At 43.9% G+C, this 23,667-nt stretch overlaps 1 protein-coding gene across 1 annotated transcript in view; it reads left to right on the top strand.

The window, feature by feature from the left end:
* Positions 1–6,133, top strand: part of ACE (angiotensin I converting enzyme) — a 79,165-nt gene extending 73,032 nt beyond the window's left edge. Inside the window, exons 21-26 of the mRNA XM_073683163.1 lie at positions 2,054–2,277; positions 3,876–4,020; positions 4,206–4,304; positions 4,888–5,010; positions 5,140–5,321; positions 5,623–6,133. Of these exons, the coding sequence (XP_073539264.1) occupies positions 2,054–2,277; positions 3,876–4,020; positions 4,206–4,304; positions 4,888–5,010; positions 5,140–5,321; positions 5,623–5,831 (982 nt within the window). The 3' untranslated portion in view covers positions 5,832–6,133. The remainder of the gene's footprint in view (positions 1–2,053; positions 2,278–3,875; positions 4,021–4,205; positions 4,305–4,887; positions 5,011–5,139; positions 5,322–5,622) is intronic.
* Positions 6,134–23,667: the final 17,534 nt, after the last annotated feature.

Consider the following 23,667-nt stretch of genomic DNA (forward strand, 5'->3'; position numbering starts at 1 on the left):
GTGTGGTCGTCGTCGTCCCCCCACTATGAGACTTTCACTTTTTTTACTCTGATCGCCTGTATAGCATAGGGATGGAGCACTATCCCTGTGCTATACAGGCTATCAACCCTGCAGATGAAGAAGATACTTTGGTCATGCACTGTCCATGACCAAAGTATCTGTCTGGTGACCCAGATGTTGTCATGGCAACATCCAGGAAGCCGCAGGAGAGGTGAGTATCGCGAACACCTCCCCTTGCCCCCGTAATGCTGCGATCTACTTCAATCGGACTAGTATGAGAAAATATGGAATTGGTGGGTTTTGGAATTTTGTTTTACTGAACACTGCAGTATACTTGACCTCTTAACTTTATTCTATGGGTTGATACGATTAGTGATTGCTAGTTTCTTTTTCTATCACTTACTAATCTTTGCACAAGAAAATCATGTTAATGTGGGGTTCTCTTAAATTTGTCTGTTTAGCACTGAAGTAGGAATTATTTTTGCACACCAATCCAGTTTTTATTGGTACCATTTTGGCATGCATATGACTTTTTGATCACTTCTGGCTTCATTTTTTGAAAAGAGATTATTATTATTAATTATTATTATTATTATTGAATATGGTTTTACAGAGTTGGTTTATACAATCTGGCCAATACCAAATCTATCTCTTTATTAACACTGATATTTTGAAGTTGACAAACGTGTGAACATTTAATCTCCTTGATTCTCTGAATGGAGTAGTGCATTAAATCAAATCCTGGCAGGCTATTAGACCGTGCCTCTAAGGTATATAGTAGATATGGAGGCCATTGTTTGGCCGTTAGTTCCCATCTGTAACAACCCCCAGCACCCTGTGATCCTACTACAGGGGTGCAGATGAGCTGACAAGAAGTGATCTCGCTGTCAAGTTTTTCACATGTCACTATCACTATAGACAGTGGCATGATGGGGTTTAAAGTACTGGAATCTGAGCTAGCTCTGCTCCCAGTACATGTAGCAGGAACTTGGCTGTATATTACAGCTGGCTCATGCTGTGGATGGTGCAGGTACAACTCCTCTGCCCATGCCATCCCTGGAACTTTTAACTCCTACTTGTGGTAAACAGCTTTAACCCCTTCCTGCAAATTGTTGTAGCTGTTCAAATTTCAAGAAATCTGTCAACAGATTTCACGATGGAAAGCTGCATATGTTGGCGCTTAAAACTGATGGGACCGGTATACTTTGAAAATCCAGGTCAGAAAGACTGCATAATCCTGATACAAAATACTAAGTATAATATGTCCAGCTTTAGCGTGAGTGAGCTCATGATTCCAGGAGTATTCAATCATTGCCCACCAAGCCTGACAGCTGCAGCTTGTACTGAGCAGTGAGAGATTCCAGAAGAGAGGAGGGACAGTGAAGACTGAATATTCGTCAGAATGAGTTAAACCTTTGACTGCACAATACATTTTGAAAGACAATCAGGTCTAAGATGTATTTAATTAGTAGTTTGTATTGTGAAACATTAATGCCAGTACTAAAATCTAATGGAAGATGATCACAAAATACAAATCTTGTGGACCTACTGGTCTCATTTACTGTGACAGTCGTATATTGAACCCATGGATTACCCTATGGGTTAAGTGGCTGCTATGTAATAATCAGAATAAATGCTAACCAAGCTCTGCTGATTATAAATGATCTGCCATCCCATTGCCCATCATGCAAAGGATTTTAATAATTGTAGAACAAATTCCTCATAGATGGCTTAAGGACAATCTTATACGTGTTCTAGATAAAACGTAAAAGACTTCCCGCAGTGAAACAAGTGGACAAATGCTCCTTGTGAATAAGTAATTAGAAATGATGGTCTCTCTACCTAATTGGTACAATTGTCGTCATCTCGCACTCCTAGCATTCATAGGAAGATTTGCATAGGTATATATGTATGTATTCCCAGGAAATCCATAGCATACTTATATTCAAGAAACTAAAAAAATAAGACTCCTAATGTAAAATGAGAATTTAAAGTGAAATGTAGATGAGCATTGTACACCGGCCAAATCAATAACTTTTTGCCTTCCATTCAGAATTAAGCAATGTACAGTGGTTAACATGGATGACCTGATCACCGTACACCACGAGATGGGACATGTTCAATATTTCCTACAGTACAAGGATCAACCAGTTACTTTTAGAGAAGGCGCAAATCCTGGCTTCCATGAGGCTATTGGTGACGTAATGGCCCTGTCTGTTTCCACACCAAAACATCTCCACTCTATTGGCCTCTTAGAAAAACTTGAAGAAAATGATGGTAAGAAATGCACCAGAGTGGTAGCTTTATTTTGTTGTCTTTATCTAGTCTTTAAAGTTCTGCCCTGGACAGTCATACCTTGAAGCTCCATTTTACCTTCATCAGATCTCATTGTTCTGGCTTTGTTCTAATTCTGCAGATTACTTTAAAGGGGTATTCCCATCTCCAAGATCCTATCCCAATATGTAGTAGTCTCCGTCTCCCACGATTACGACCACTAGCAGCTAGCTGTCACTTTATCAGTGGTCATAACCATGGATACATAAGGTCCTTCAATGCCTGCACATGAGGAAATAGACATAGCAAATTAAAAATACTATACTACATTTCTAATTGTAGGTATTTGCTAATATTACACCTACTACATATTGGGATAGGATCTTTGAGTTGGGAATACCCCTTTAATCTGTCTTTCCAAACCCTGTCCTATTTAAAGTATTGTCCTTTTTTGTACTAATTTATATTTGACCTTCAGTGTTCAACTGTAACTTGGGGAAGCCTACAGCGCCACCACAGGGGAAATGTAGCATTACACATTGCCCATTACAATCAAAGTTGTTCATTTAAAACAAGAGGGGTCCACAGCAAGAGACATTTTGTAACTATGCTCCAATCGAGCCAAGAGATGAGTATTCTCTAAACAGCTATATAAAACTGGCTTTCAGTATTTATAAGACTCCTTTAGAGAAAATTGCAATTTTGTTGCAAAGTGCCTAAAAAAAAATTGTCATTTCCTTTTTTTTTTTTTTTTTTTTGAGGGCTTGTTTACCCATTACGTACTCCAAAAAGACGGGTAGTGGAAGTGTTTGTCACTAATGTTGACACTTTTTAGTGCAAGAAGGGCAGAAGATAGTAACTTCCCCACCCCCCCCCCCCCCCCCTTCCCATTGTGGTCATACCTCCCATTTAAAAAAAAAAAAAAAAAAAAAAAAAAAAACTATTGATAGCCTATAGTAATCACTCCTCAAATATTCTAAAGTGTTTATCACCCTGCCTCTATTCTTACTTGTAGAAGTCACCCAATCAGACTAAGTGCACATTTTATTTATTTATTTATTTTTTTTTGGCCCACACTTCACCATTATTTCCACCCAATTTAATACCAATACTACCTATATACCAATAGATGTTAAGGCTTGAGTTTTAACATACTAGTTTCTTGTAATATGTCATTATTTTATACTTTTTATTTGAAAAAGTATTCATACTTGATCTTGCTTGCCTTCTTAAATGCCAGTGATGTATCATGTATATCACGTTCAGCTTCCAGAGAAATCATAAGCTTCCCCTTTTGCCCTGCACGAATTGTGCAGCGTAGGGTAGAATGGTATGGAGAACTGTGCAGCTATAAACCACTCCACAGTTCTCTCCTAGATCAAAATCTGAGCCCACTGTACACATTGCATTAAAAGGCCCATCTGGCGCTGTTCAGTTCTGCATGAGGTGAGTGTGCTGATGACAATACTTCTGCACAAATACCCTGGCCCAAGACCAACTTGAAGCTTATGCATACTTGGACCAGCCTCCCAAGTTTCATTTACCTTCATCTACACTTCACTAGAGAGATTAATCTAACTGGCAAAGGTTTTTGTTTTTAGAAAGTGACATCAATTACCTTATGAGCATCGCTTTAGACAAAATCGCCTTCCTGCCCTTTGGATACCTGATGGATCAATGGCGTTGGAAGGTGTTTGATGGAAGATTCCCAGATTCTGAGTATAACCAGCAATGGTGGAACCTCAGGTCAGTATTTTTATAACTTGAGCTCTATTAAAAAGCTGTTATATGATTAGCAAATAAGGATAATTGACTTGTATAACTTTTGTGTTTTAGTGGGGGTTTTTTTTCATGTTGAAGAAATTTAAACCTTTTTACATAAAAATGATTTGAGTCCAACAAATTTAATAGAATTTTTTTTTAACTCCTAGACTGAAATATCAAGGCGTGTGTCCTCCAGTTTCCAGATCTGAAGAGGATTTTGATCCTGGGGCAAAGTTCCACATTCCAGCCAATGTTCCATACATCCGGTAACTAGACCAGTTTCAGAAAGTAATGGATATGTAATGTACTTGACACTCGGGCCTCTGAAAACATTTATTGTCTAGCTGCCCTTTAATTGGGGAAAAATCAACTATGATATGCATGGGCGTTACTAGTTCACAAATGGGTGGGAACCATTTTTTGGTGAAAGCTTGTCTTAATATATTGACAAATACCAATTTAATAGTTTTTGTTTTTTTTCCAAAAAACTATGGTGTAAAGTGGCATCTCTTGCAGAAAATCAGCAACAAATATGCAAAATCAGGCATGACAAGTGGCCAAGAAACTGACATGCACAATCTCAATTGACAAACTTTACATTAAAATGAGATTATACTTTATGTAATTGCGATCTTCACTTTAAGCATATAATGTCAAATGGAAATGTTACTTTCTACAAATGTTTCTGGTATTTGACAAATAACGTTGTCTGCAGAACAATTTTAGCTTTTTTTAGTTTTTTTTTTTTTGTTTTTTTTAAAGGGGAAAAAATGTCATAACTGTCCTGATCTTGTTGCGTTATCTTTTTATATTGTAACCTTACACCTCTACATTTCTCTTGCTTTTAAGGTACTTTATCAGTTTTGTGATTCAGTTCCAGTTCCACAAGGCTTTATGTGCAGCTGCACGTCAGACTGGACCCCTTCATAAATGTGACATCTATCAATCATTGGATGCTGGAAAATTACTTGGGTGAGAAATTACAGCTTGTCTATTCTTCATATGTATAGACTAAACCCAGCCCAACCTAAGTTATATAGTCTATTCTGTATTCCTTGTAACCTTTTGATCATACTTTACTTGTATGTTCCCTGTTTGCAGAGATGCCATGAAGTTGGGTAATAGCAAACCTTGGCCTGAAGTCATGCTGGCAATCACTGGGAATACTAGCATGTCCGCTGAGCCCCTTGTGGAATACTTTAAACCACTGATCACTTGGTTGGAAAAGGAAAATAAGAACAACTCTGAGACACTTGGATGGCCAGATTACAGCTGGACTCCAGGTGAGTACGATGCAAAATGAGACCAACTTCTTCTGGGTGTCATCAGTCCATAAATGTATAATAATCTGGGCCACTATATATGGCACTACACAAACTATGGCATAATTGGGGTGCACAGGAAAAGTAATGTTGCATTACCAGGACTCAATTTGTAGAAAACTAAAATTCCTGCTGATTGGGTGGTTATAATTTTACAATGAAAATTGAAACATGTTTGCAGTAAAGGCAATAATCCCACTTTGAACCATCATAAGAGTGGTTCCCTTATTATAAATCAACAATTATGATTTCCTCCTTCCAGCTGTGAACACGGTCATTGAGGAACCATTGAAGCCGTCCAGTGTTGACTTCTTGGGAATGTCGTTGAGCAGTGGGCAAGCATCGGCAGGGGCCTGGGTCCTCTTGGCACTTGGTATAGTCCTGCTTCTCACCACCATTGTGCTGGGTTTCAAGTTCTCAAAAGTGAAACGTAGGGCAAAGAAATCCTCTTCTGAACTGGAGCTAAAATAACGTTGAGCGCCTACAACTAGCAGAGTGCCCTCTCTTTGGTAGAAGGGCCAGTGCCAGCCTTCTGACACTTGGGGACACTCAGTGTGTGAATTCCATCAGGGGAAATCTTGACTATGCAAAGAACTTCATCCTTGAAAGATCAATCCACTAGCGCCTTCAAAACCAAAACTTAGAGGATGAACTCTTACACAGGTGCTGATGGGAAGGGAGGTAACTGGGTATAATTAATTCTATTGGGGTTATGATCATGTTGGATCTTTTCACCATCAATGGGAGCAATAAATATTGTAAGTGAAAATTTATATTTTTGCCATCTTGAAATTATTTACAACATGAGTTGCATTCTCATTTGGCTACAACAGTATTCAAGATATTTAACCTGTAGTTCAAGCCTTCGGTATAATGGTTCAGTACATACAAATGATGTCTTCTATTGTATCGCTACAGTATTTTCTGCATTATATATATTTTTTTTTTTACTTCAGTGAGAATCTAGAAATGCATTCTGCTTCTTATATTCATCTTTCATGGTCCTTTTTTGTAAACTTTTTAAGACTGAGTCCAGCCTGAGGGAGATCTGAACCCATCTGTCCAGACATCTGATGGAGAGAACCTTGCAAGTGATGAAGTGGACTCTGTCATGAGGGGGTTTCTAAATGTAATATTAGAAATGTGTCACTGGCATTTAATTGGGTCAGGGGTAGTGTTCAGTGCCAACTCTTATTAAGAACACAGTAGGAGCAAGTGGCCAACAATCCCAGTGATCTGTAATGATGAGCAGACAGCTGCTAGCGTTGTCACCAATTCCCAGGCTACCATCTAAAACACATGCTTCAGCTAAATGAGCAAATCAATTATTCACAGGACTTGCCAAAAATTTGTTTTTCGTGTCTTTTAATCTTCATTCTCTTGCGTACGTGCATTTCAGAGTGGCAAATAACAAAGATTGTGTACACTTTGGTAACAATAGTTACATTTGGATTTTCTCACATGGCTAAACCCAGGTTCAAAACATTATTTCACAAAATTTTGTAAAACTTTGGACCTGGAAAAAAGTTAAAGCTCTCCCATTTAAGTGTTGATCCTCTTAATATATTGCAGTCCTCATATTATATAGCACTGTGTACTTACAATTGCTCATTTTTCTTTTCTCTGCTCGATGTAGAAACAAGAAGTCTCTTGTCCCTGCATTTATCAATCATGTTCAACTCCTGACCCAGCTGATCCCTCCTGCCAAGAACTTTTGCAGGGAAAAGAGACATCCTGTTTTCATGGAGCTTAGAAGGAAGGATTCAGCAAGACCGTTTTTAATCACGTGATGTCAGACCTAATGGAAAAGAAGCTGGGTAGAAAGGCAAAATGAGCAATTGTAAGTACACAATGCTGTGTAATATAATTCCACTATATTATAAGTATACAAATGTTTATGGGAGGAGTGCTTCTTTAATATCAGGATACCTTTTTATGCATGTGCAATACAGTCCAGTGCAGTCTTGTCAACATTGCTATTTCATTGGAATCTAATGTAACCCCAGAATGGGTTTCATCCTTCATTCTAGTTCTTTGTTGTGCAAAACCAAAGGCAACATTTATTTTTAATGTTTAGCCCTAATTCAAAAAGTTTACTTACAGCAAGGCGATAATAAAATATTTACTTTTGATGAACCTCCTGATTTCCTTCAGCAAAGGAGCGAGTATTGCATATGTCTAAATTGTTGGGTTTTTTCACTTTTTTTCTAAAGACAACAAATTTGGCCAAAGCCAGATAATGGGATAAACTAAACCTATTCAAAGCGACTATATCCCTTTGCCACCACTATGCTCATCGCCAGCCTTTACCTACTTGGTAGCTATCATGTGCCAATGTGCTGTAGCCAAGAGAACTGAGATCAGTGACTTGCTACAGTAGGCACAAAACTATTTCAATTGCAGTCAAGTAAACAACGATTGGCTGGGAGAATAAAATAAACCTATTTTATCACATTGGGTGCCAATTTTTTTTGGCTCATTGGAAAACCCCTGCAAATATACTATTAAGCTGTATAAAATGTGTGTAACTCTGCATCACAGATCCCAATTTACAATGTGTTTTCTGTTGGTCAAGTCACAATTAGGCTGGTTATATGGACACTTTCCTTCTTTGTGCCTTTCACAAGTCTGTCTATATAGAAAGGTAAAAGCTGTATAGAAAACACTTATGCCCATAAAGTGTTAGTGCATAGATGTAACTTTCAAGGTTCTAGTCACACAGTATTATTCTAGTAGGCTGTTTGTTTTAAAGGGGTTTTCAACTACAATGATATTGATGACCCACTCTGAACTCGAGGATAGGCAATCCCATGCCATACATATTAGTTGCAAACAATTTTGAGGTTTTTTTTTTCGAACAGGCAATTCAGTAGAGGGCGCTGCCCACCACTCAAAGCAATATCTTAAATTTTCCAGCAGCACAGAAAAGATATCTAGTAGTAATCAGAGGGGGGCATGGCTCAGTAGGCTAGCAGCTTGTGTAATGATCTCAGTAGCTGGTGCATAGAAGCTTCTGGACCAAGGAGTAGTAATGGATGCAAGAACTCAAAAAATAACAACAGATTTTTACATCATGTGCTCGACTCCTTATTAGAGATGAGCGTTGTTCTACTCGAACTGTTCGCCAATCTCAAATTTGAGCTGTTTTGGGCGGTGTTCGAGCCGTTCGGCGAACACGAACAATTTGAGAAAAATTCAGCTGTTCGAGGTTATGTTCGATAACGGTTCGTGCACCAAAATCATAACTGGATTTTTTCTCAGTAATGATGAAAATTAATGTTAATACGCAGTTTGAGTGTACAGTGGGGTGGGGGGAGGGGCAGGGGATGGATCTCTGCAGGAATAATGAAGATCTCCATTTTTTTTTTCTCTTTCCCGCATTTGCAGTGGGGAGGTGCAATCTGTCAGCCTATCAGCAGCGCACACACGGAGCGAAGTGCTTTTTTTCACACAAGCAAGGGCATGTCATTGGCAGTGTATGTCACATGTCCTTGCCCTATAAGACCAAGCCATTTTCCCCGTCGCCACCATTTTCTCACTGCTGCAGCTGCGTGTTAGACGGCACCACTGTTGCTGTGTGCGCTATACCTTGTTAATTTCAAGCCAATTTTTGCACAAATCTACAGATAGCTTGGGAGTAGGGAATAGTTGTGATTGCAGTCCTTTTCCAGCATTTCCTACGACTTTTATCAGGCAGGTCTGTGCTCTTAAATAGATTGTGGGAGTAAAGACGAATTGTAATTGGAGTCCTTTTCAGGACTAGGTTACATCAGTTCCTATCAGTTTTTGCCAGGCAGGTCTGTGCAAGTTTTTTTCACAGCATTTGGCTGAATCTAGCAAAGCTAATCCTTTTTGGCCTATTGCAGAGTGTGTTAGTCAGTGGAGTAGCCTATCTGTGTTGCAAGATATACCACCTGTGTATAGAATACCAATTTTTTTACTGCACCTATTGAAGTAAAATCTTTTGGGCATAGAATGATGCTATTAGTCCATCTATACTGACCTCCATCAGGTTGCAAACTGAATATAATTTTTTTCTGCATCTAGCTCTGAAAAAATATTTGGCCTTCTAGCAGTGTGTGGGACTTTCTCTATTAGTCCATCTATACTGACCTCCATCAGGTTGCAAACTGAATATAATTTTTTTCTGCATCTAGCTCTGAAAAAATATTTGGCCTTCTAGCAGTGTGTGGGACTTTCTCTATTAGTCCATCTATACTGACCTCCATCAGGTTGCAAATTCAAAATAATTTTTTGTCTGCATCTAGCTCTGAAAAAATATTGGGCTTCTAGCTGTGTGTGGGACTTGTTGTATTAGTCCATCTATACTGACCTCCATCAGGTTGCAAATTAAAAATTTTTATCTGCATCTACAGTACCTCTGAAAAAATATTGGGCTTCTAGCTGTGTGTGGGACTCATTGTATTAGGCCATCTATACCAAGCTCCACCAGCTTTGAAATTAATAATAATTTTTAGCTGCATCTAGCCCTGAAAATAATTTTTCCCAATAGTGGTAGCAATAGAAATATGGGGCGCGCGCCTGGCTAACAAAAATATACGCTTCATAACACAAAACACCAGCCTTGAGCACTGCATTAATAAGATGGCATCATCGTCTCTCCCAGTGCTAGGCCTACTACGCAGGCTAGAAAACACAATGTATGGGTCCGCGCTAGCCACTATGCTGAGGGGTATAAAGCTGCTGCTAACGCTTTATAACAATTCAATTGGCAGATTTTCACAGAGCTCTTCCACAACGCCCACCCATCGGGCAACAGTTGCCCACCCTCCCTATGGGATCTAGTGGCGAATAGTTGATGCCATTAATCAGAGCGTCAGTTGCCCCGTCAACGTGGCAAGCATACGGTAAGGCATGGGAAGAGTGGACACTACTAGTAGCAGGCAGACGGGTTGACCAATGTGAACAAGCCAGATCACAAGTCACCATAGAATTTCTCCACCAGCTAATGATGAGGGGCATATCAGGGGCGTCAGCGCAGCGGTGTCTGACCGGAGTAGCATTTCACTTCCAACTACTGAATTGGGGAGATGTGACAAAGATTCATCATCAGACAATCCATAAAAGGGTGGAAAAGGGGTCAGCCAAGTCAGGAATGTAGACGTCCCGTCCCGTGTCACTAAAACTGATTTCTCACATCTTATCCCTAACACCATTAACATGACACTCACAATTTGAAGCAACACTAATGTCTACTGCATTTGTGATCGCCTTCTTCAGGGCGCTATGTATAAGCGAATTAGTCCCTCAATCCAAAATTACCACCAGTGGACGCTTATTACACCAGGAAGTAGTCATAGCCAATAATGCAATACGTGTACGCATACACCAATCGAAAACGGTTCCAGCGCGCAGGGGTACTTGGGTACTTCTACAACCCACAAACGGTACACTGAGACGGGTAACAATAGTAAAAACATATCTAACCATCAGATCACAAAATAATTTCTTCGTATCACACATTGATGGAACACCATTATCAAGATACCTGTTCCAAGCTATATTTAATAAATGCATAACATCGGCAGGGAACCACCCCAAAGATTACGGGACGCACTCATTCCGCATAGGTGCGGCCACAGAAGCAGCAAGAGCAGGACTGTCAGAAACAGAAGTTCAGAGGATAGGGAGATGGCGATCCACGTGTTTGGCGAGATGCATAAGACCGGACTTGTTATCCTAACGTGGTTTGTTTCTTTTACAGGTGACGCTAAGCCAACAGTGTGAGTGATAGGCCACTCGTATATATATTGGGCACAAAAAAGGGCGAAAGTCCGCCCAGGCGGGAGGAAATTAGAGTTTCATAACACATATTTCAACTGGAGAGGTATTAGAGGCCTGCTATGGCCACAGGTACTAATGGAGGTAATCAAGGTAGGGAGAGAGGCAAGAGGTCCGGTCATCTTAGTTATACAGGCCGGGGGAAACAACCTAGGTCATCACAAGAGCGCATAACTAATGGCAATAATGAAACTAGACACTGAGCGCTTCAGAGAATTTTTCACAAAATTAGCTATAGTATGGTCAGAGATTGTGCCGATAGCGGTATGGCAAGGTGCGCGAGACATCACGGCCATCGAATGGACAAGGCGGGTAATAAATATTCGGATGGCAAAATTTAGAAGAGACAGAGGCGGTGTAGTGATACGACACCGACAACTGGAAGGAGATAAAGCAGGCCTCATACGGCCCGACGGCGTTCACTTAATAGATATTGGACTGGACATATTCCTGTCAGGACTCCAGGACGGAGTGGAACAAGCGTTAAGAGTGATGGGTGGGGGTCAGAGTCCTGCATACGAGTACGCTGGATCCTCCGTGGCCTGGAAATAGAAAGGACATGTTGGAGAGTTACACTTGTTGGCCAACTTGCCGGAGTGGGGACCCAGGGCATGCTGCAACAAGCTGAATTATTTTAGAAATAAAATGCCTTTCTAATGGAATGAGTATAAAGAGTTAATAAAGCTGTGACCGATCCTCACCCATCCAGTTGTAAGAGTTACATTATTGGGTTGTCCATGAAAGGGGGGCGGTAGGGGGGGCTGAGCATCTGGGTTTGGTTGGGGGTCCCCACAGTCTGCCTAGGCTAGATTAATTTAAAAATTCTTATTAGATACACAGGCGGTGCAGCTTGCTTCGCAGCTGGGCTACTACGCCCAAAGTATTGCCTAGGCTAGATGCAGTTAAAAATTCTACGCTGACTAGCAGACACTGAAGATTTGGAGCAGACCTCTGAGTAAACAGCTCTTCAGACTCAACCATCTGTGTTACCCCAAGCCATAGTGTATGTAGTTTCTTACAGTTAAAAGGGGGGGGGGGGTGCGACCCAACCCACCTGGAATTGACGATGCCAACGTCACGTAAGACAAAGCAAGGGGACTCCCAAAATTATGGCACAGACACCACTTAACCCTAGAACGCATACCTGTGGCCTTGCAGGCCCGCCCAGTTAATTGTTTTCTATTTTCTGCAAGATTGCTTTAGTTAGAATTTTGAAACTCTAGGTATTCTTCATGTATATAGTTGTTTGTCATTTGAGTTTGAGTTATTCCGTGTTATTTGCACACGGGCCTAAAGGGCCCCAGGTATGTGAAAGTGTAGATTTTTATGGTCATGCGTTCTAGGGTTAAGTGGCATCAATTGCCCCACTGTTGCTTAAAACTGTTGGTGAGGTGATTTTACCAAATCCCCAAGCTTTTAGTCTCCCAAGGATGACACAGGGGTAGAAATGTCCTTGCGGATCCATGATTTGATCATCTTTATGAACGTGAGTCTGTCTACATTCTCAGTGGACAGCCACGTGCGCTTATCTGTCAGCACACCACCAGCAGCGCTGAACACACGTTCAGAGAGAACGCTGGCTGCATGGCATGACAAGATCTCCAAGGCGTGAGTGGCGAGCTCCGGCGATTTTTCAAGATTGGAATACCAAAATGAGCAAGGGTCCAGTGACACAGACATGGCTTCGATGTTCACTTGGAGATTCTCCTGTACCATCCTCTCTAGGCATTGACTATGTGTCAGACTTCTTGTCTCCTGTGGCCTTGCAAAGGATGGTCTAAAAAAAGTGGTGAAACGATTCCACAAAATTGCTGTTACCAGCAGATACTGTGTTACTGTTACTGTTTGAGTGATGAAGACTCGACAGTCCCACCGTTGGCAAGTTAGAACTGTGAGATTCACTACGTGCACCACTGGTGTTTTGTGGAAAAGCACATGTAAGATTCTGCAACAGATACTCCTGCATTCGTCAATACCTTTTTATGGCAGGAATTATTTCGGCAAATATACTTTTGTACCGGGGATCTAAGAGTGTGGCAACCCAGTAGTCGGGATTACTTCGAATTCTGACAATCCGGGGGTCATGTTGCAGGTAGTGCAGCAAGAAGGCACTCATGTGTCTTGCGCATCCAGAAGGACCAAGTCCTTGTTGTGTTGGTAGCGAGGTAAGAATCATGCTTCCTTCCTCTGCCCTCTCCCTCCAACCTCGCACAACAGAAATGTGATCAAGGTCTCCCTCATCTGATGAGTCTTCCATGCCCATTGCCAGTTCGTCCTCCACTTCTTCCTCGGCTCCTGCACCTTCCTCAACAGTTTGGCTGCTACCATGCGCCCTGGTTAATCCCTCTCCCCCACCCTCCCATGCCTGCCGCCTTGGTGCTGCCAACCGTCTGGACCTTGGAGATGTTATCCCTTCCGCATACGACTCCTCCTCTACTTCCTCCACCTCCTCTTGTCCCACCACCTGACTCCGAATTCTGTTTAACATGTGCTCCAGCATGTAAATCACCGTAATAGTCATGCTGATAATGGCATTGTCAGCACTAAACATCTTCGTCGCCATTTCAAGACTGTGCAGAAGGGTGCATAGGTCCCTGATCTGAGACCACTCCTCCAGCGTGATTTGCCCCACCTCTGGATCTTGTTGGCCCAGGCTATACGTCAGAACGTATTGCACCAGGGCTTTTCGGTGCTGCCACAGTCGCTGCAACATGTGCAGAGTTGAATTCCACCGTGTCGGCACATCGCATTTCAGCCGGTGAACTGGCAGGCCCAACGACTTCTGTAGAGATGTAAGTCGTTGAACTGCGGGATGCGAACGGCGGAAGTGAGCACACAGCGACCGTGCACTCTGCAGAAGGCCATCTAGTCCGGGATAGTGGGCTAAAAATTGCTGGACAACCAGGTTCAACACGTGAGCCATACAAGGCACGTGTGTGACATTGCCCCGGCGAAGTGCCGCACCCAGGTTTGCAGCATTGTCGCACATGGCCTTCCCTGGTTGCAGGTCCAGTGGAGACAACCTTTCATGAAACTGGGTCTCCAGAGCTGACCAAAACTCCTCAGCTGTGTGACTCACATTTCCCAGACATTTCAAAGTAAACACTGATGCGTTGAGCCCTGCTGCCAGCATAGTAAGGAGGTGTGCAGGATTCCTTCTGCGCAGTTAGAAAGCAGGTGGCATTACCAGACAGGCTTTGGGTGCAGGTGGAGGACCGAGAGGAGGTTGAGGAGGCAGAAGCAGTGGAGGAAGTTCGAGATAAAGAGGATTGACGCACAACTCGTGGGGACGGTAAGACTTGGACAGCAGCCCCTTGTCCTGCTGTCACCATAGTTACCCAGTGCCCAGTCAGCGACATGTAACGCCCCTGTCCATGCCTTCTCTTCCAAGTGTCTGTGGTGAAGTGCACCCTGTCACACACAGAGTTTCTCAAAGAAGCGGTGATGTTGTGTGCGACATGCTAGTGGAGCGCAGGCACACCTTTCTTTGAGAAGTAGTGCCGACTGGGCATCTGGTACTGGGGCACTGTGACTGACATAAGGTCTTGAAAATCCTCTGTGTCCTCCAGGTGGAAAGGCAGCATTTCTGTAGCCAACAGCTTGCAGATGGTGAAATTCAACCTCTTAGCTTTCTCATGGCTAGGAGGAAATGGTCTTTTACTTTTCCACATCTGAGGGACCGAGGGCTGGCTGTTGTGCTTAGACGGTGTTGAGTAGGGTGTCCCCGGCAACTGCCGGTCTGTGAGGAAGATGCAGGCGGACATGTTAGGTTGCCTTGATCCAAAGGTGGTGCTCTCGATGTCGGAGAGCGCTCAACACTAGCAGGTGTTTCCACTTCCAAATGAAATGATGACCTGCCAATCACACTGGCTGTTGCGGGTAAAGAGGTGGCAGGTCTGCGTCCAAAAACATGTGTGACTGCTGTGCCCCCAGTCACAGAGGATGAAGAGGCTGCGGATGCACAAGATGGGGCAGACGGTGGTTGGCCCAGCCGGCTAGGCCGCATTGTAGCACAGTGAGCTTCCCACTGCAACTTATGCTTCATATACATGTGACGGTACATGCATGAAGTACTCAAACTATGTATTTTTTGGCCTCTACTTAGCTTTTGCTGACAAATATTACAGATAACACGAGTTGGGTCATCCTTATCGATCTGAATAAATGCCCAGGCTATGCAAGGCTTAGAGCCCATGTGACCTGAAGAGCCACTACGACTTGTGGTCAGAGGCAGAGTTGTGGTTGAGGATGCAGTTGTTGACGTGCTTCCAGTACTCCGTCTCTGTTCAGGAAGGCGCAACCTAACCTCGTCGTCAATAGCATCTGTGATGCCCCGCTGCGCTTGGTATCACAGATCCTACAAGAGTGCATTGATGGAATCCTCCACAAGAGGCCCCCATAAACATTCACACATCTCCACCTTCCACCTCAGACCAGCAGAGGGAGCCTGTTAGGGATATAAATAGGGAAGGTGGAGCTAGGCAGTTCAGTTCCTCTGAAGAGTTCCTGCAGTAGAGAAGCCTAAGAGAGGTCAGTCTGCAGTGGAGCTCAGTCTAGTCTAGAGAACGCAGTTAATAGTTCAGCAGTGGAGCACGAGGCTCCTGCTTGCTAGATTCAGGGAGCCCAGATAGAGCTTAAGGTGTGCCGGTGCCGTAAGATCAGTGAAGCGCGGCAAGCTGCCGTTAGTGTGTATAGCCTAGTGAGGGCCCGAGTAGGCCGAAGGCGAGTGGCGAGTTAGTACATAAGGGGCAGAGGAGCTTAACCAGCTCACCCGAAGCATTTACCGGACACAGGATTTACCAGTATCTCTATGACCCAGTAAGGCATAACCGGAATCCCTGGAGAACTACAAGTCCCAGGATCGCTAAGGTGCTGATATGTAACAGAGCCAGGAGACGCTTAGGCCCCGCATACTGGGAGCGTGAACTCCAAGAGAAGGCCCTACCACAAGGTCAGCCAGCGCAGGACAGAGACAAAGTTAGGCCTAGCTCCAGGCAGGTCAGAAACTTACTACGCAGAGGCAAGAAACAGGAGGCCCTACACCCGCTCATTGGGGAGGATCCTGATATGCACCCTTCACCCTACAGTGCTCCGGGATGTGCCTGAATTTCCACCAGTAAAAGGTACTGAAGTGACTACCGTGTCCGTTCCCGTTCTTGCTCTGACCCAGCTGGGTCTCGCCTGTCCTGCATTCCCCCTGCATATGCTGCCCTGAGACCTAGCTCCACCTGTGGGGAGCTATACCATCGAGCTGCCTTATCACTGGCCTCAGTGGACTGCTGCAGCGCTGGTGCTTGTCACCAGATACCACAGGTGGCGTCATGAACTCTTATAAAATTAACAATTATCCACCCTTTTAAAAAGAGACCCCAGGGTACGGGCCAGGGAGCCGACCACCGCGACATCCCCAAGGCCAGGCAAATGCCCGGGTACCGAGTCATCCCCATCCCCAGGGCTAGTCACATCCTCCTCCACCTCCTCTGCTGACCTCATCGACTGTCTGACTGTGGGTTGACAGTAAGTGGGATCTCCAACCTCGTCCTCATCACCCTGTGTGTTATCACACCCGTCGCCCTCGGAGCCAACCTCTTCCTGCCCTGACCGAAAAGTCAAGTTGTCGCTCCAATCAGGTATTTGAGTCTCATCATCGTCTTCATCATTGTCTCCACCAACAGGAGTTACAGTTTGGGAACAAGGGTCTACATTATGCTCAGAACCTTCTTCATCTGGTCCTGGATCCAACTTATAAAGATTCTGGGCATCGGATCAGATCATTTCCTCATCTGGATTAACAGAAGCTCTGGAGCAGACCTCAGTTTCCCAGGCTATAGTATGAGTAAACAGCTGGGCAGACTCGGCCATCTGTGTTACCCCATACTCAGATGGGCAGCTGGAGACTTGGGAGCTGTGAGGAAGCAAGTGCGATTGGGGTGACACCTCTGAGGACTGGAGTATTTGTGATGTTGAAATTGAGGTGATGGAGAGCCCACTTGAAGGAGCACTTGATATCCGTTGAAGCACCTGCTGTTTTTGTGCCTCATCTAGAATTTGTAGCGATGGGCGTGTCCGTAAGAATGGGATCGTATCACATTGTCCATGAAAAGAAGTCGACATCTTAGTTTGGCTGGAAGATGGTCTTTCTTCTGCAGATGTTACTCCTCCCCCCCCCCCCCCCCCCACCGTGGGGGGGCCTCGACCCACCGGCGGACAGGCACCAGTATTGGGATAGGGGGGCTGGCCGTCAGGGTCCACCGCGGCTCTGGCACAAACCCGGCGACACAGAGGTGGCACAGGCAGGAACGGACTGGCCGTGTCGGCTTCTCACTTTTTGGATTTTAGAAGGGCATGACATGCCTATATCTGTGTCTCCCCCTCCTTTTACTCCTCCACCTCTTTTCTTTTCGCATGACTATATGTACTTGTCACTTTTCCATGTGTTAGTTGTGTCTTCTGAGCAGTTTGTCAGCTTTTGGACACCTTTTGAAGGTGTTTTCTATGTGTTTCTATGTGTTTTTGTTTGCCTGCCATTGGTTTTAACGGTGTTCGAAGGTGTTCGACGAACAGTTCGGTGAACACACGGGTGTTCGACGAACCGAACCGAACTCGAACACTACGGGGGTGGCTCAACACTACTCCTTATTAAAAACACTTGTAGCAGGGTGTCGTCATGAGCAGAGCCCATGTGTTTTGGGTGTGTCCATCAATAATGGGTTCTGCTCATGGCAGTTGCACATGGCTACTTCAAATTTTTTTTTTTTTTTTGTACTTTGAAACTGAATTGATAGTTAACCTTCCTTTTTCAGATTATATGTGCTGCTGTCTTGAGCAGAGACTACGTGTTTTGGGTATGTCTACTACTAACAATGGACATTATTTATCATTATTGATAGACCTACCTGCAATGCTTAAGATTTTGCCCAAGACCACTGCGCATGGGGTCTTTGGATTAATTTATTCACTCTCATAAAGTGACATATACAAAAGAAGTATTTTAGCGAAATGTCCTCACTTTACGTACAGTGGGCGTTTGAACGGAGGAGAAGCTTTTTTTTTTTTTTTACACTGCTGCAGCGTCCAAAGTTCATCACTGTACAGAGAAATTGGAGGACAGACACATTATTCCAACAGTGATGCCTTACATTTTAAGGCTTTTTTTGGAAACTCTTTATATTCTACAGGACAAAAATGCACTGTGAAAATTCTCATATTTGAGGTACTTTGTAAATTATGGCTATGAATAATGAAAGTGTTGGCAGCATTCAGGTCAATAGACTCTTTATGTAGTTTTGGCTTGGAAGAGAGCTGTGCTCGGCTGTCATGAATCTTGGAGAGCAGCGCTTGTGTTTCAGAGAGCAGCGCCAGTCCTGGTGCCGAGATATCTACTAATCACAATCCCAATCATGGAATCTTAAGTTTTCTCAGTTCCATTTTTATATGTATAGTTTTTAGATCTAACCCCTTCACAACATTTGAAGTATATATGTGTGGTAGGCAACTGGGAAGGTGCCAGATGTTGCAGAAGGGCCTGCTGGGGTGTGTAGCCTCACTGTTCGCAGGTAATGATGTCATGGTAGCTGAAGTGGGTCACTAGACCCCTCAATGCTTCACTTGTGTCCAAGACAATTTCAAAAGCAGAGGTGGCACTTATGGATGGTTGTTATGATGACCTGAGGCTGTCATGAAGATATCGGGGTCACCAGGCTACAGCAAGCCCCTTAGACAATGCGCACAGCATGGTCCAAAACTTGTGTTAGTGCAGCACTGACAATACATTGCAATGCTTTATAACAGCAGTCGCGCTGCTGAAAGTGGGAGTCCCATAGAGGGACTAACAAAAAAAAATCATTTTTTTTAAAAAAATATATATTGTACCCATGAAGTATTTTTATGTAAAAAAAAAGTACACATTTGGTATCGCTGCGTGTGGAACGGCCCGACCTATAAAACTGTCACACTAGTTAACCTATTCAGTGACCGCCGTAAAAACTAGGCAAAAAACACTTTTTCATCATTCTGTGAAATAAGATGTGATCAAAAAGACTAATGTAAATTTATCTCTGAAAACCTCATCTTGTCCCACAAAAAATGGAAAATGGTTATAGCTCTCAGCTATGCAAGTTACATATTTTCTATAAAATAGTTTGTTTTAAAAGTGCCAAAATATAAAAATATATAAATGTAGCATCAGTGTCTTTGTACTGACCTGAAGAATAAAGCTGCCTTATCAATTTTACATGTGGAACAGCATAAGAAACAGCTCCAGAATTGCTGGTTTTTGTTCATTCTGCCTCCCAAAAATCTGAATAGAAAACAATCAAACCGTTGACAGTAAATGGTATCAATATTAAAAAAAAAAAAAAAAACTAAAAACAATAAAAACAAGCACTCACAAAATTGTTGGCAGAAATATGGAAAAATTAAAGCTCAAATGTGGCAATTGTGTTTTTGCAAAAAACCTGTATAAATCTGGTATTGCTGTTATTGTATCGACTCGAAGAATAAAGTCGTCTAATCCCTTATACTGCACGAGGAACGGCGTGAAAAATGGAATCCCAAATGTTATGTAAAATGTTTCCAAAAAACGCCCCCACCCAGGTCTGTCATATATCAATGGAAATATAGGGGGCTTCCTTGTTACTGGTAGAGCAAAGGCTCTGGAAAAGCGAAATTGCTCCTCGTCCCCGCCCCTCCACCAACTGCAAAAGAAATCCAGCGAAGTCTACACTAGCAAATGCCGCAGGGTACCTAAACCAGATTTAGCTTCCACATGTTTTGCATTTCTGTAATAAGAACCCACCTACAATGAGAGAGAGAGAGAGAGAGAGAGAATACTGCTCAAAAAAAAAAATAAAGGGAACACTTAAACAGGATATAACAACAAGTAAATCAAACTGTCCACTTAGGAAGCAACACTGATTGACAATCAATTTCACATGCTGTTGTGCAAATGGAATATACAATGGATGGAAATTATTGGCAATTATCAAGACACACTCACTAAAGGAGTGGTTCTGCAGGTGGGGACCACAAACCACATCTCGGTACCAATGCTTTCTGGCTGATGTTTTGGTCACTTTTGAATGTTGCTTGTGCTTTCACACTCGTGGTAGCATGAGACGGACTCTACAACCCACAGAAGTTGCTTAGGTAGTGCAGCTCATCCAGGATGTCACATCAATGCGAGCTGTGGCAAGAAGGTTTGCTGTTTCTGTCAGCGTAGTGTCCAGAGGCTGGAGGCGCTAGCAGGATACGTGGAGGGGGCCGTAGGAGGGCAACAACCCAGCAGCAGGACCGCTACCTCCACCTTTGTGCAAGGAGGAACAGGAGGATCACTGCCGGAGCCCTGCAAAATGACCTCCAGCAGGCCACAAATGTGCATGTCTGCACAAACTGTTAGAAACCGACTCCATGAGGGTAAAATGAGGGCCCGACGTCCACAGATGGGGGTTGTGCTCACAGCCCAACACCGTGCAGGACTCTTTGCATCTGTCACAGAACACCAGGATTGGCAAAGTTGCCACTGGCGCCCTGTGCTCTTCACAGATGAAAGCAGGTTCACACTGAGCACATGTGACAGAGTCTGGAGATGCCGTGGAGAGGGATCTGCTGCCTACAACATCCTTCAGCATGACCGGATGGCAGTGGGTCAGTAATGGTGTAGGGTGGCATTTCTTTGGAGGGCCACACAGCCCTCCATGTGCTCGCCAGAGGTAGCATGCCTGCCATTAAGTACCGAGATGAGATCCTCAGACCCCTTGTGAGACCATATGCTGGTGTGGTTGGCCATGGGTTCCTCCTAATGCAGGACAATGCCAGACCTCATGTGGCTGGAGTGTGTCAGCAGTTCCCGCAAGATGAAGGTGACTCGCCCCCTGGGCCGTGGGGCACTCTGAACCGGGGTTCAGGGCAATGCTGGGAGTAGTAGTGGCGACCCGGTCCCGTGGCTCAGGGTGATCAGACTAATGGCAGTCTTTTATATGTTTTAAGTAATGTCCGACTACGCCACCCGTGGATTGCGGCTATTATGAACCGCCGCTGCAAGGCAGTCCCCTGAGGCTGATGGTGTGTGCAGCTGAGTTAGTATAACTCCCCACGGGAAGAGTGTAGCCTCAGGGAAATGTAGTGGAAGGTGGGGGTGATGGTGCAGGGAGTCCCAGTACCGTTAGTGCTGGCGAAGTAAGAAGCACAAAGACAACATGTTGCAGTCCAGGGTCTTTTAGTCAGTTTGTATACTCCAAGCCACTTCTGTACAGGTAGTGACTGCCCAAGCCATGCTGCGTCCACCAGGTGAGGGGCTCTGTCAACCCCCAGGCAATTCCGGAGTATGGCACAGGACTCCCTTCTATCCTTCCTCTGGCTCGTGCCCCACCAGTGACCAAGCTTTTGTCCAGCTGCCACGGATCTATGTGGGCAAACGTGAGCCCCGTTTCCCGCTATCCTATATGGTGCCTTCCTAGCAAGGTTTAGCAGGGGGTCGCACCAAGTGATGATCACGACCTCCGGTTCTTGGCTGAGGATTATTTGCCTCCACCAACTTGGGATCCGGTACCCTTTTCTTGCCTGACCCGTCACCCGTAATTTCCTGGGTCCTTAGGGTCCCTTCTGCCTTCTTGTTCCTGAGCCCTTCTACACTTTGCGTACTTCTCTTCCTCTTCTGTTCCTTTCTGTTTCTGTTCCTTTCTCCTCCTCTGGCTCCGGCCTTCACCCTCGGCCTGCCTCGTGGAGCTGGGCCCAGGCTGAGGCACAGCTCCCTGTCAGCCTTCTCTGGCTGAACTCCTTCTCTCACTGAACTCAACCCAGAACTAAGATGGTGCCCACCTTATATACCTCCCCCTAGTGTGTGAGCTCAGGTGACCAGCAACCAATGAACCTATGCTCAGAAACCGTCCCCTACTGCTCCTACATCACTGGGTATTCCTCCCCCCTCCCCACTCCAGCCAGGGACATGGTCTGTCGTGCCTGCATTACTATATAAATGGGAGCACCGTTGAGCTGTCCCCCGGAAATGGGGGGTGTGTGTGATGCATGCAGCTAACGAAGCCCTGGTCCATACTCCATCCTTACCCGGGAGTGGAATATCACATCTCTGGCAGAGGTGCAATACCCCTGTAGCGGCCGAACCCTCGGGGCGCTACAAAGGCATTGAAGCTATGGACTGGCCCTCCTATTTCCCAGACCTGAATCCGATTGAGCACATCTGGGACATCATGTCTCGCTCCATCCACCAACGTCATGTTGCACCACAGACTGTCCAGGAGTTGGCGGATGCTTTAGTCCAGGTCTGGGAGGAGATCCCGCAGGAGACCATCCGCAACCTCATCAGGAGCATGCCCAGGCGTTGTAGGGAGGTCATACAGGCACGTGGAGGCCACACACAATACTGAGCCTCATTTTGACTTGTTTTAAGGACATTACATCAAAGTTGGATCAGCCTGTAGTGTGTTTTTCCACTTTAATTTTGGGGTTGACTCCAAATCCAGCCCTCCATTGGTTAATAAATTTGATTTCCATTGATGATTTTTGTGTGATTTTGTTGTCCGCACATTCAACTTCGTACAGAACAAAGTATTCAATGAGAATATTTCATTCATTCAGATCTAGGATGTGTTGTTTGAGAGTTCCCTTTATTTTTTTGAGCAGTGTATATATAAATAATATTTTTTCATTTCCACAGATCAATGTTGTAAAACTCTGTGAAGCGTCTGTGGTTTAAAGGTGCTCACCCCATGTCCTAGATAAATTCCTTGAGTGGTCTATTTTCCAAAATGGGGTCACTTGTGGAGGGTGTCCACTGTTTAGGTACATCAGAAGCTCCCCAGACATGACATGACACCCGCAGACCACAGTATCAAAGTCTGTGCTACAAAACGTCACTCCTTCATTTCTGACTCCAGCCTTGTGCCCAAACAGTAGTTTTCCTTACATATGGGGTATTGGCGTACTCTCCTTTTTACCCTTGAGAAAATATTAAATTTGGGGCTAAATAAAATTTTCTTTAAAAAAAAAAAAAAAGTTTGTTTTCCCTTCCACATTGCATTAATTCCTGTGAAGCACTTGAAGGGTTAATAAACTTCTTGAATACAGTTTGAGAAGTGCAGTTTTTAGAATGGTGTTACCCCAAAAGTAACTTTTGTCATATGGCTCCCCCCAAAGTCACTTCAAATGTGATGTGGTCCTTTACAAAACCAATTTTTTTTTTTTTTTCTTTTCAATAACTTGCTGATCAACTTTTACCCCTTCTAACTCCCTGACTACAAAAAAAAAGTTCTAAAAATGATGCTGATGTAAAATAGATATCATTTACCGCATAACTATTTTGTGACAGAACTCTCTGGTTTAAGGGCATAAGAATTACAAATTTTCAATATTTTTCCAAACGTGAAATTTTCCCAAACGCAAAATTTACCACTATCGTGAAGTACAATATGTCACGGAAAAAGTGTCAATCACTGGGATCTGTTGAAGTGTTCCAGAGTTATTACCACATAGCCACATAGTGACACTG

This window comes from Phyllobates terribilis, unplaced genomic scaffold (assembly GCF_046119375.1).
Source record: "Phyllobates terribilis strain yellow unplaced genomic scaffold, ASM4611937v1 Scaffold_5__5_contigs__length_657084704, whole genome shotgun sequence".
Classification (NCBI taxonomy): Eukaryota; Metazoa; Chordata; class Amphibia; order Anura; family Dendrobatidae; genus Phyllobates; species Phyllobates terribilis.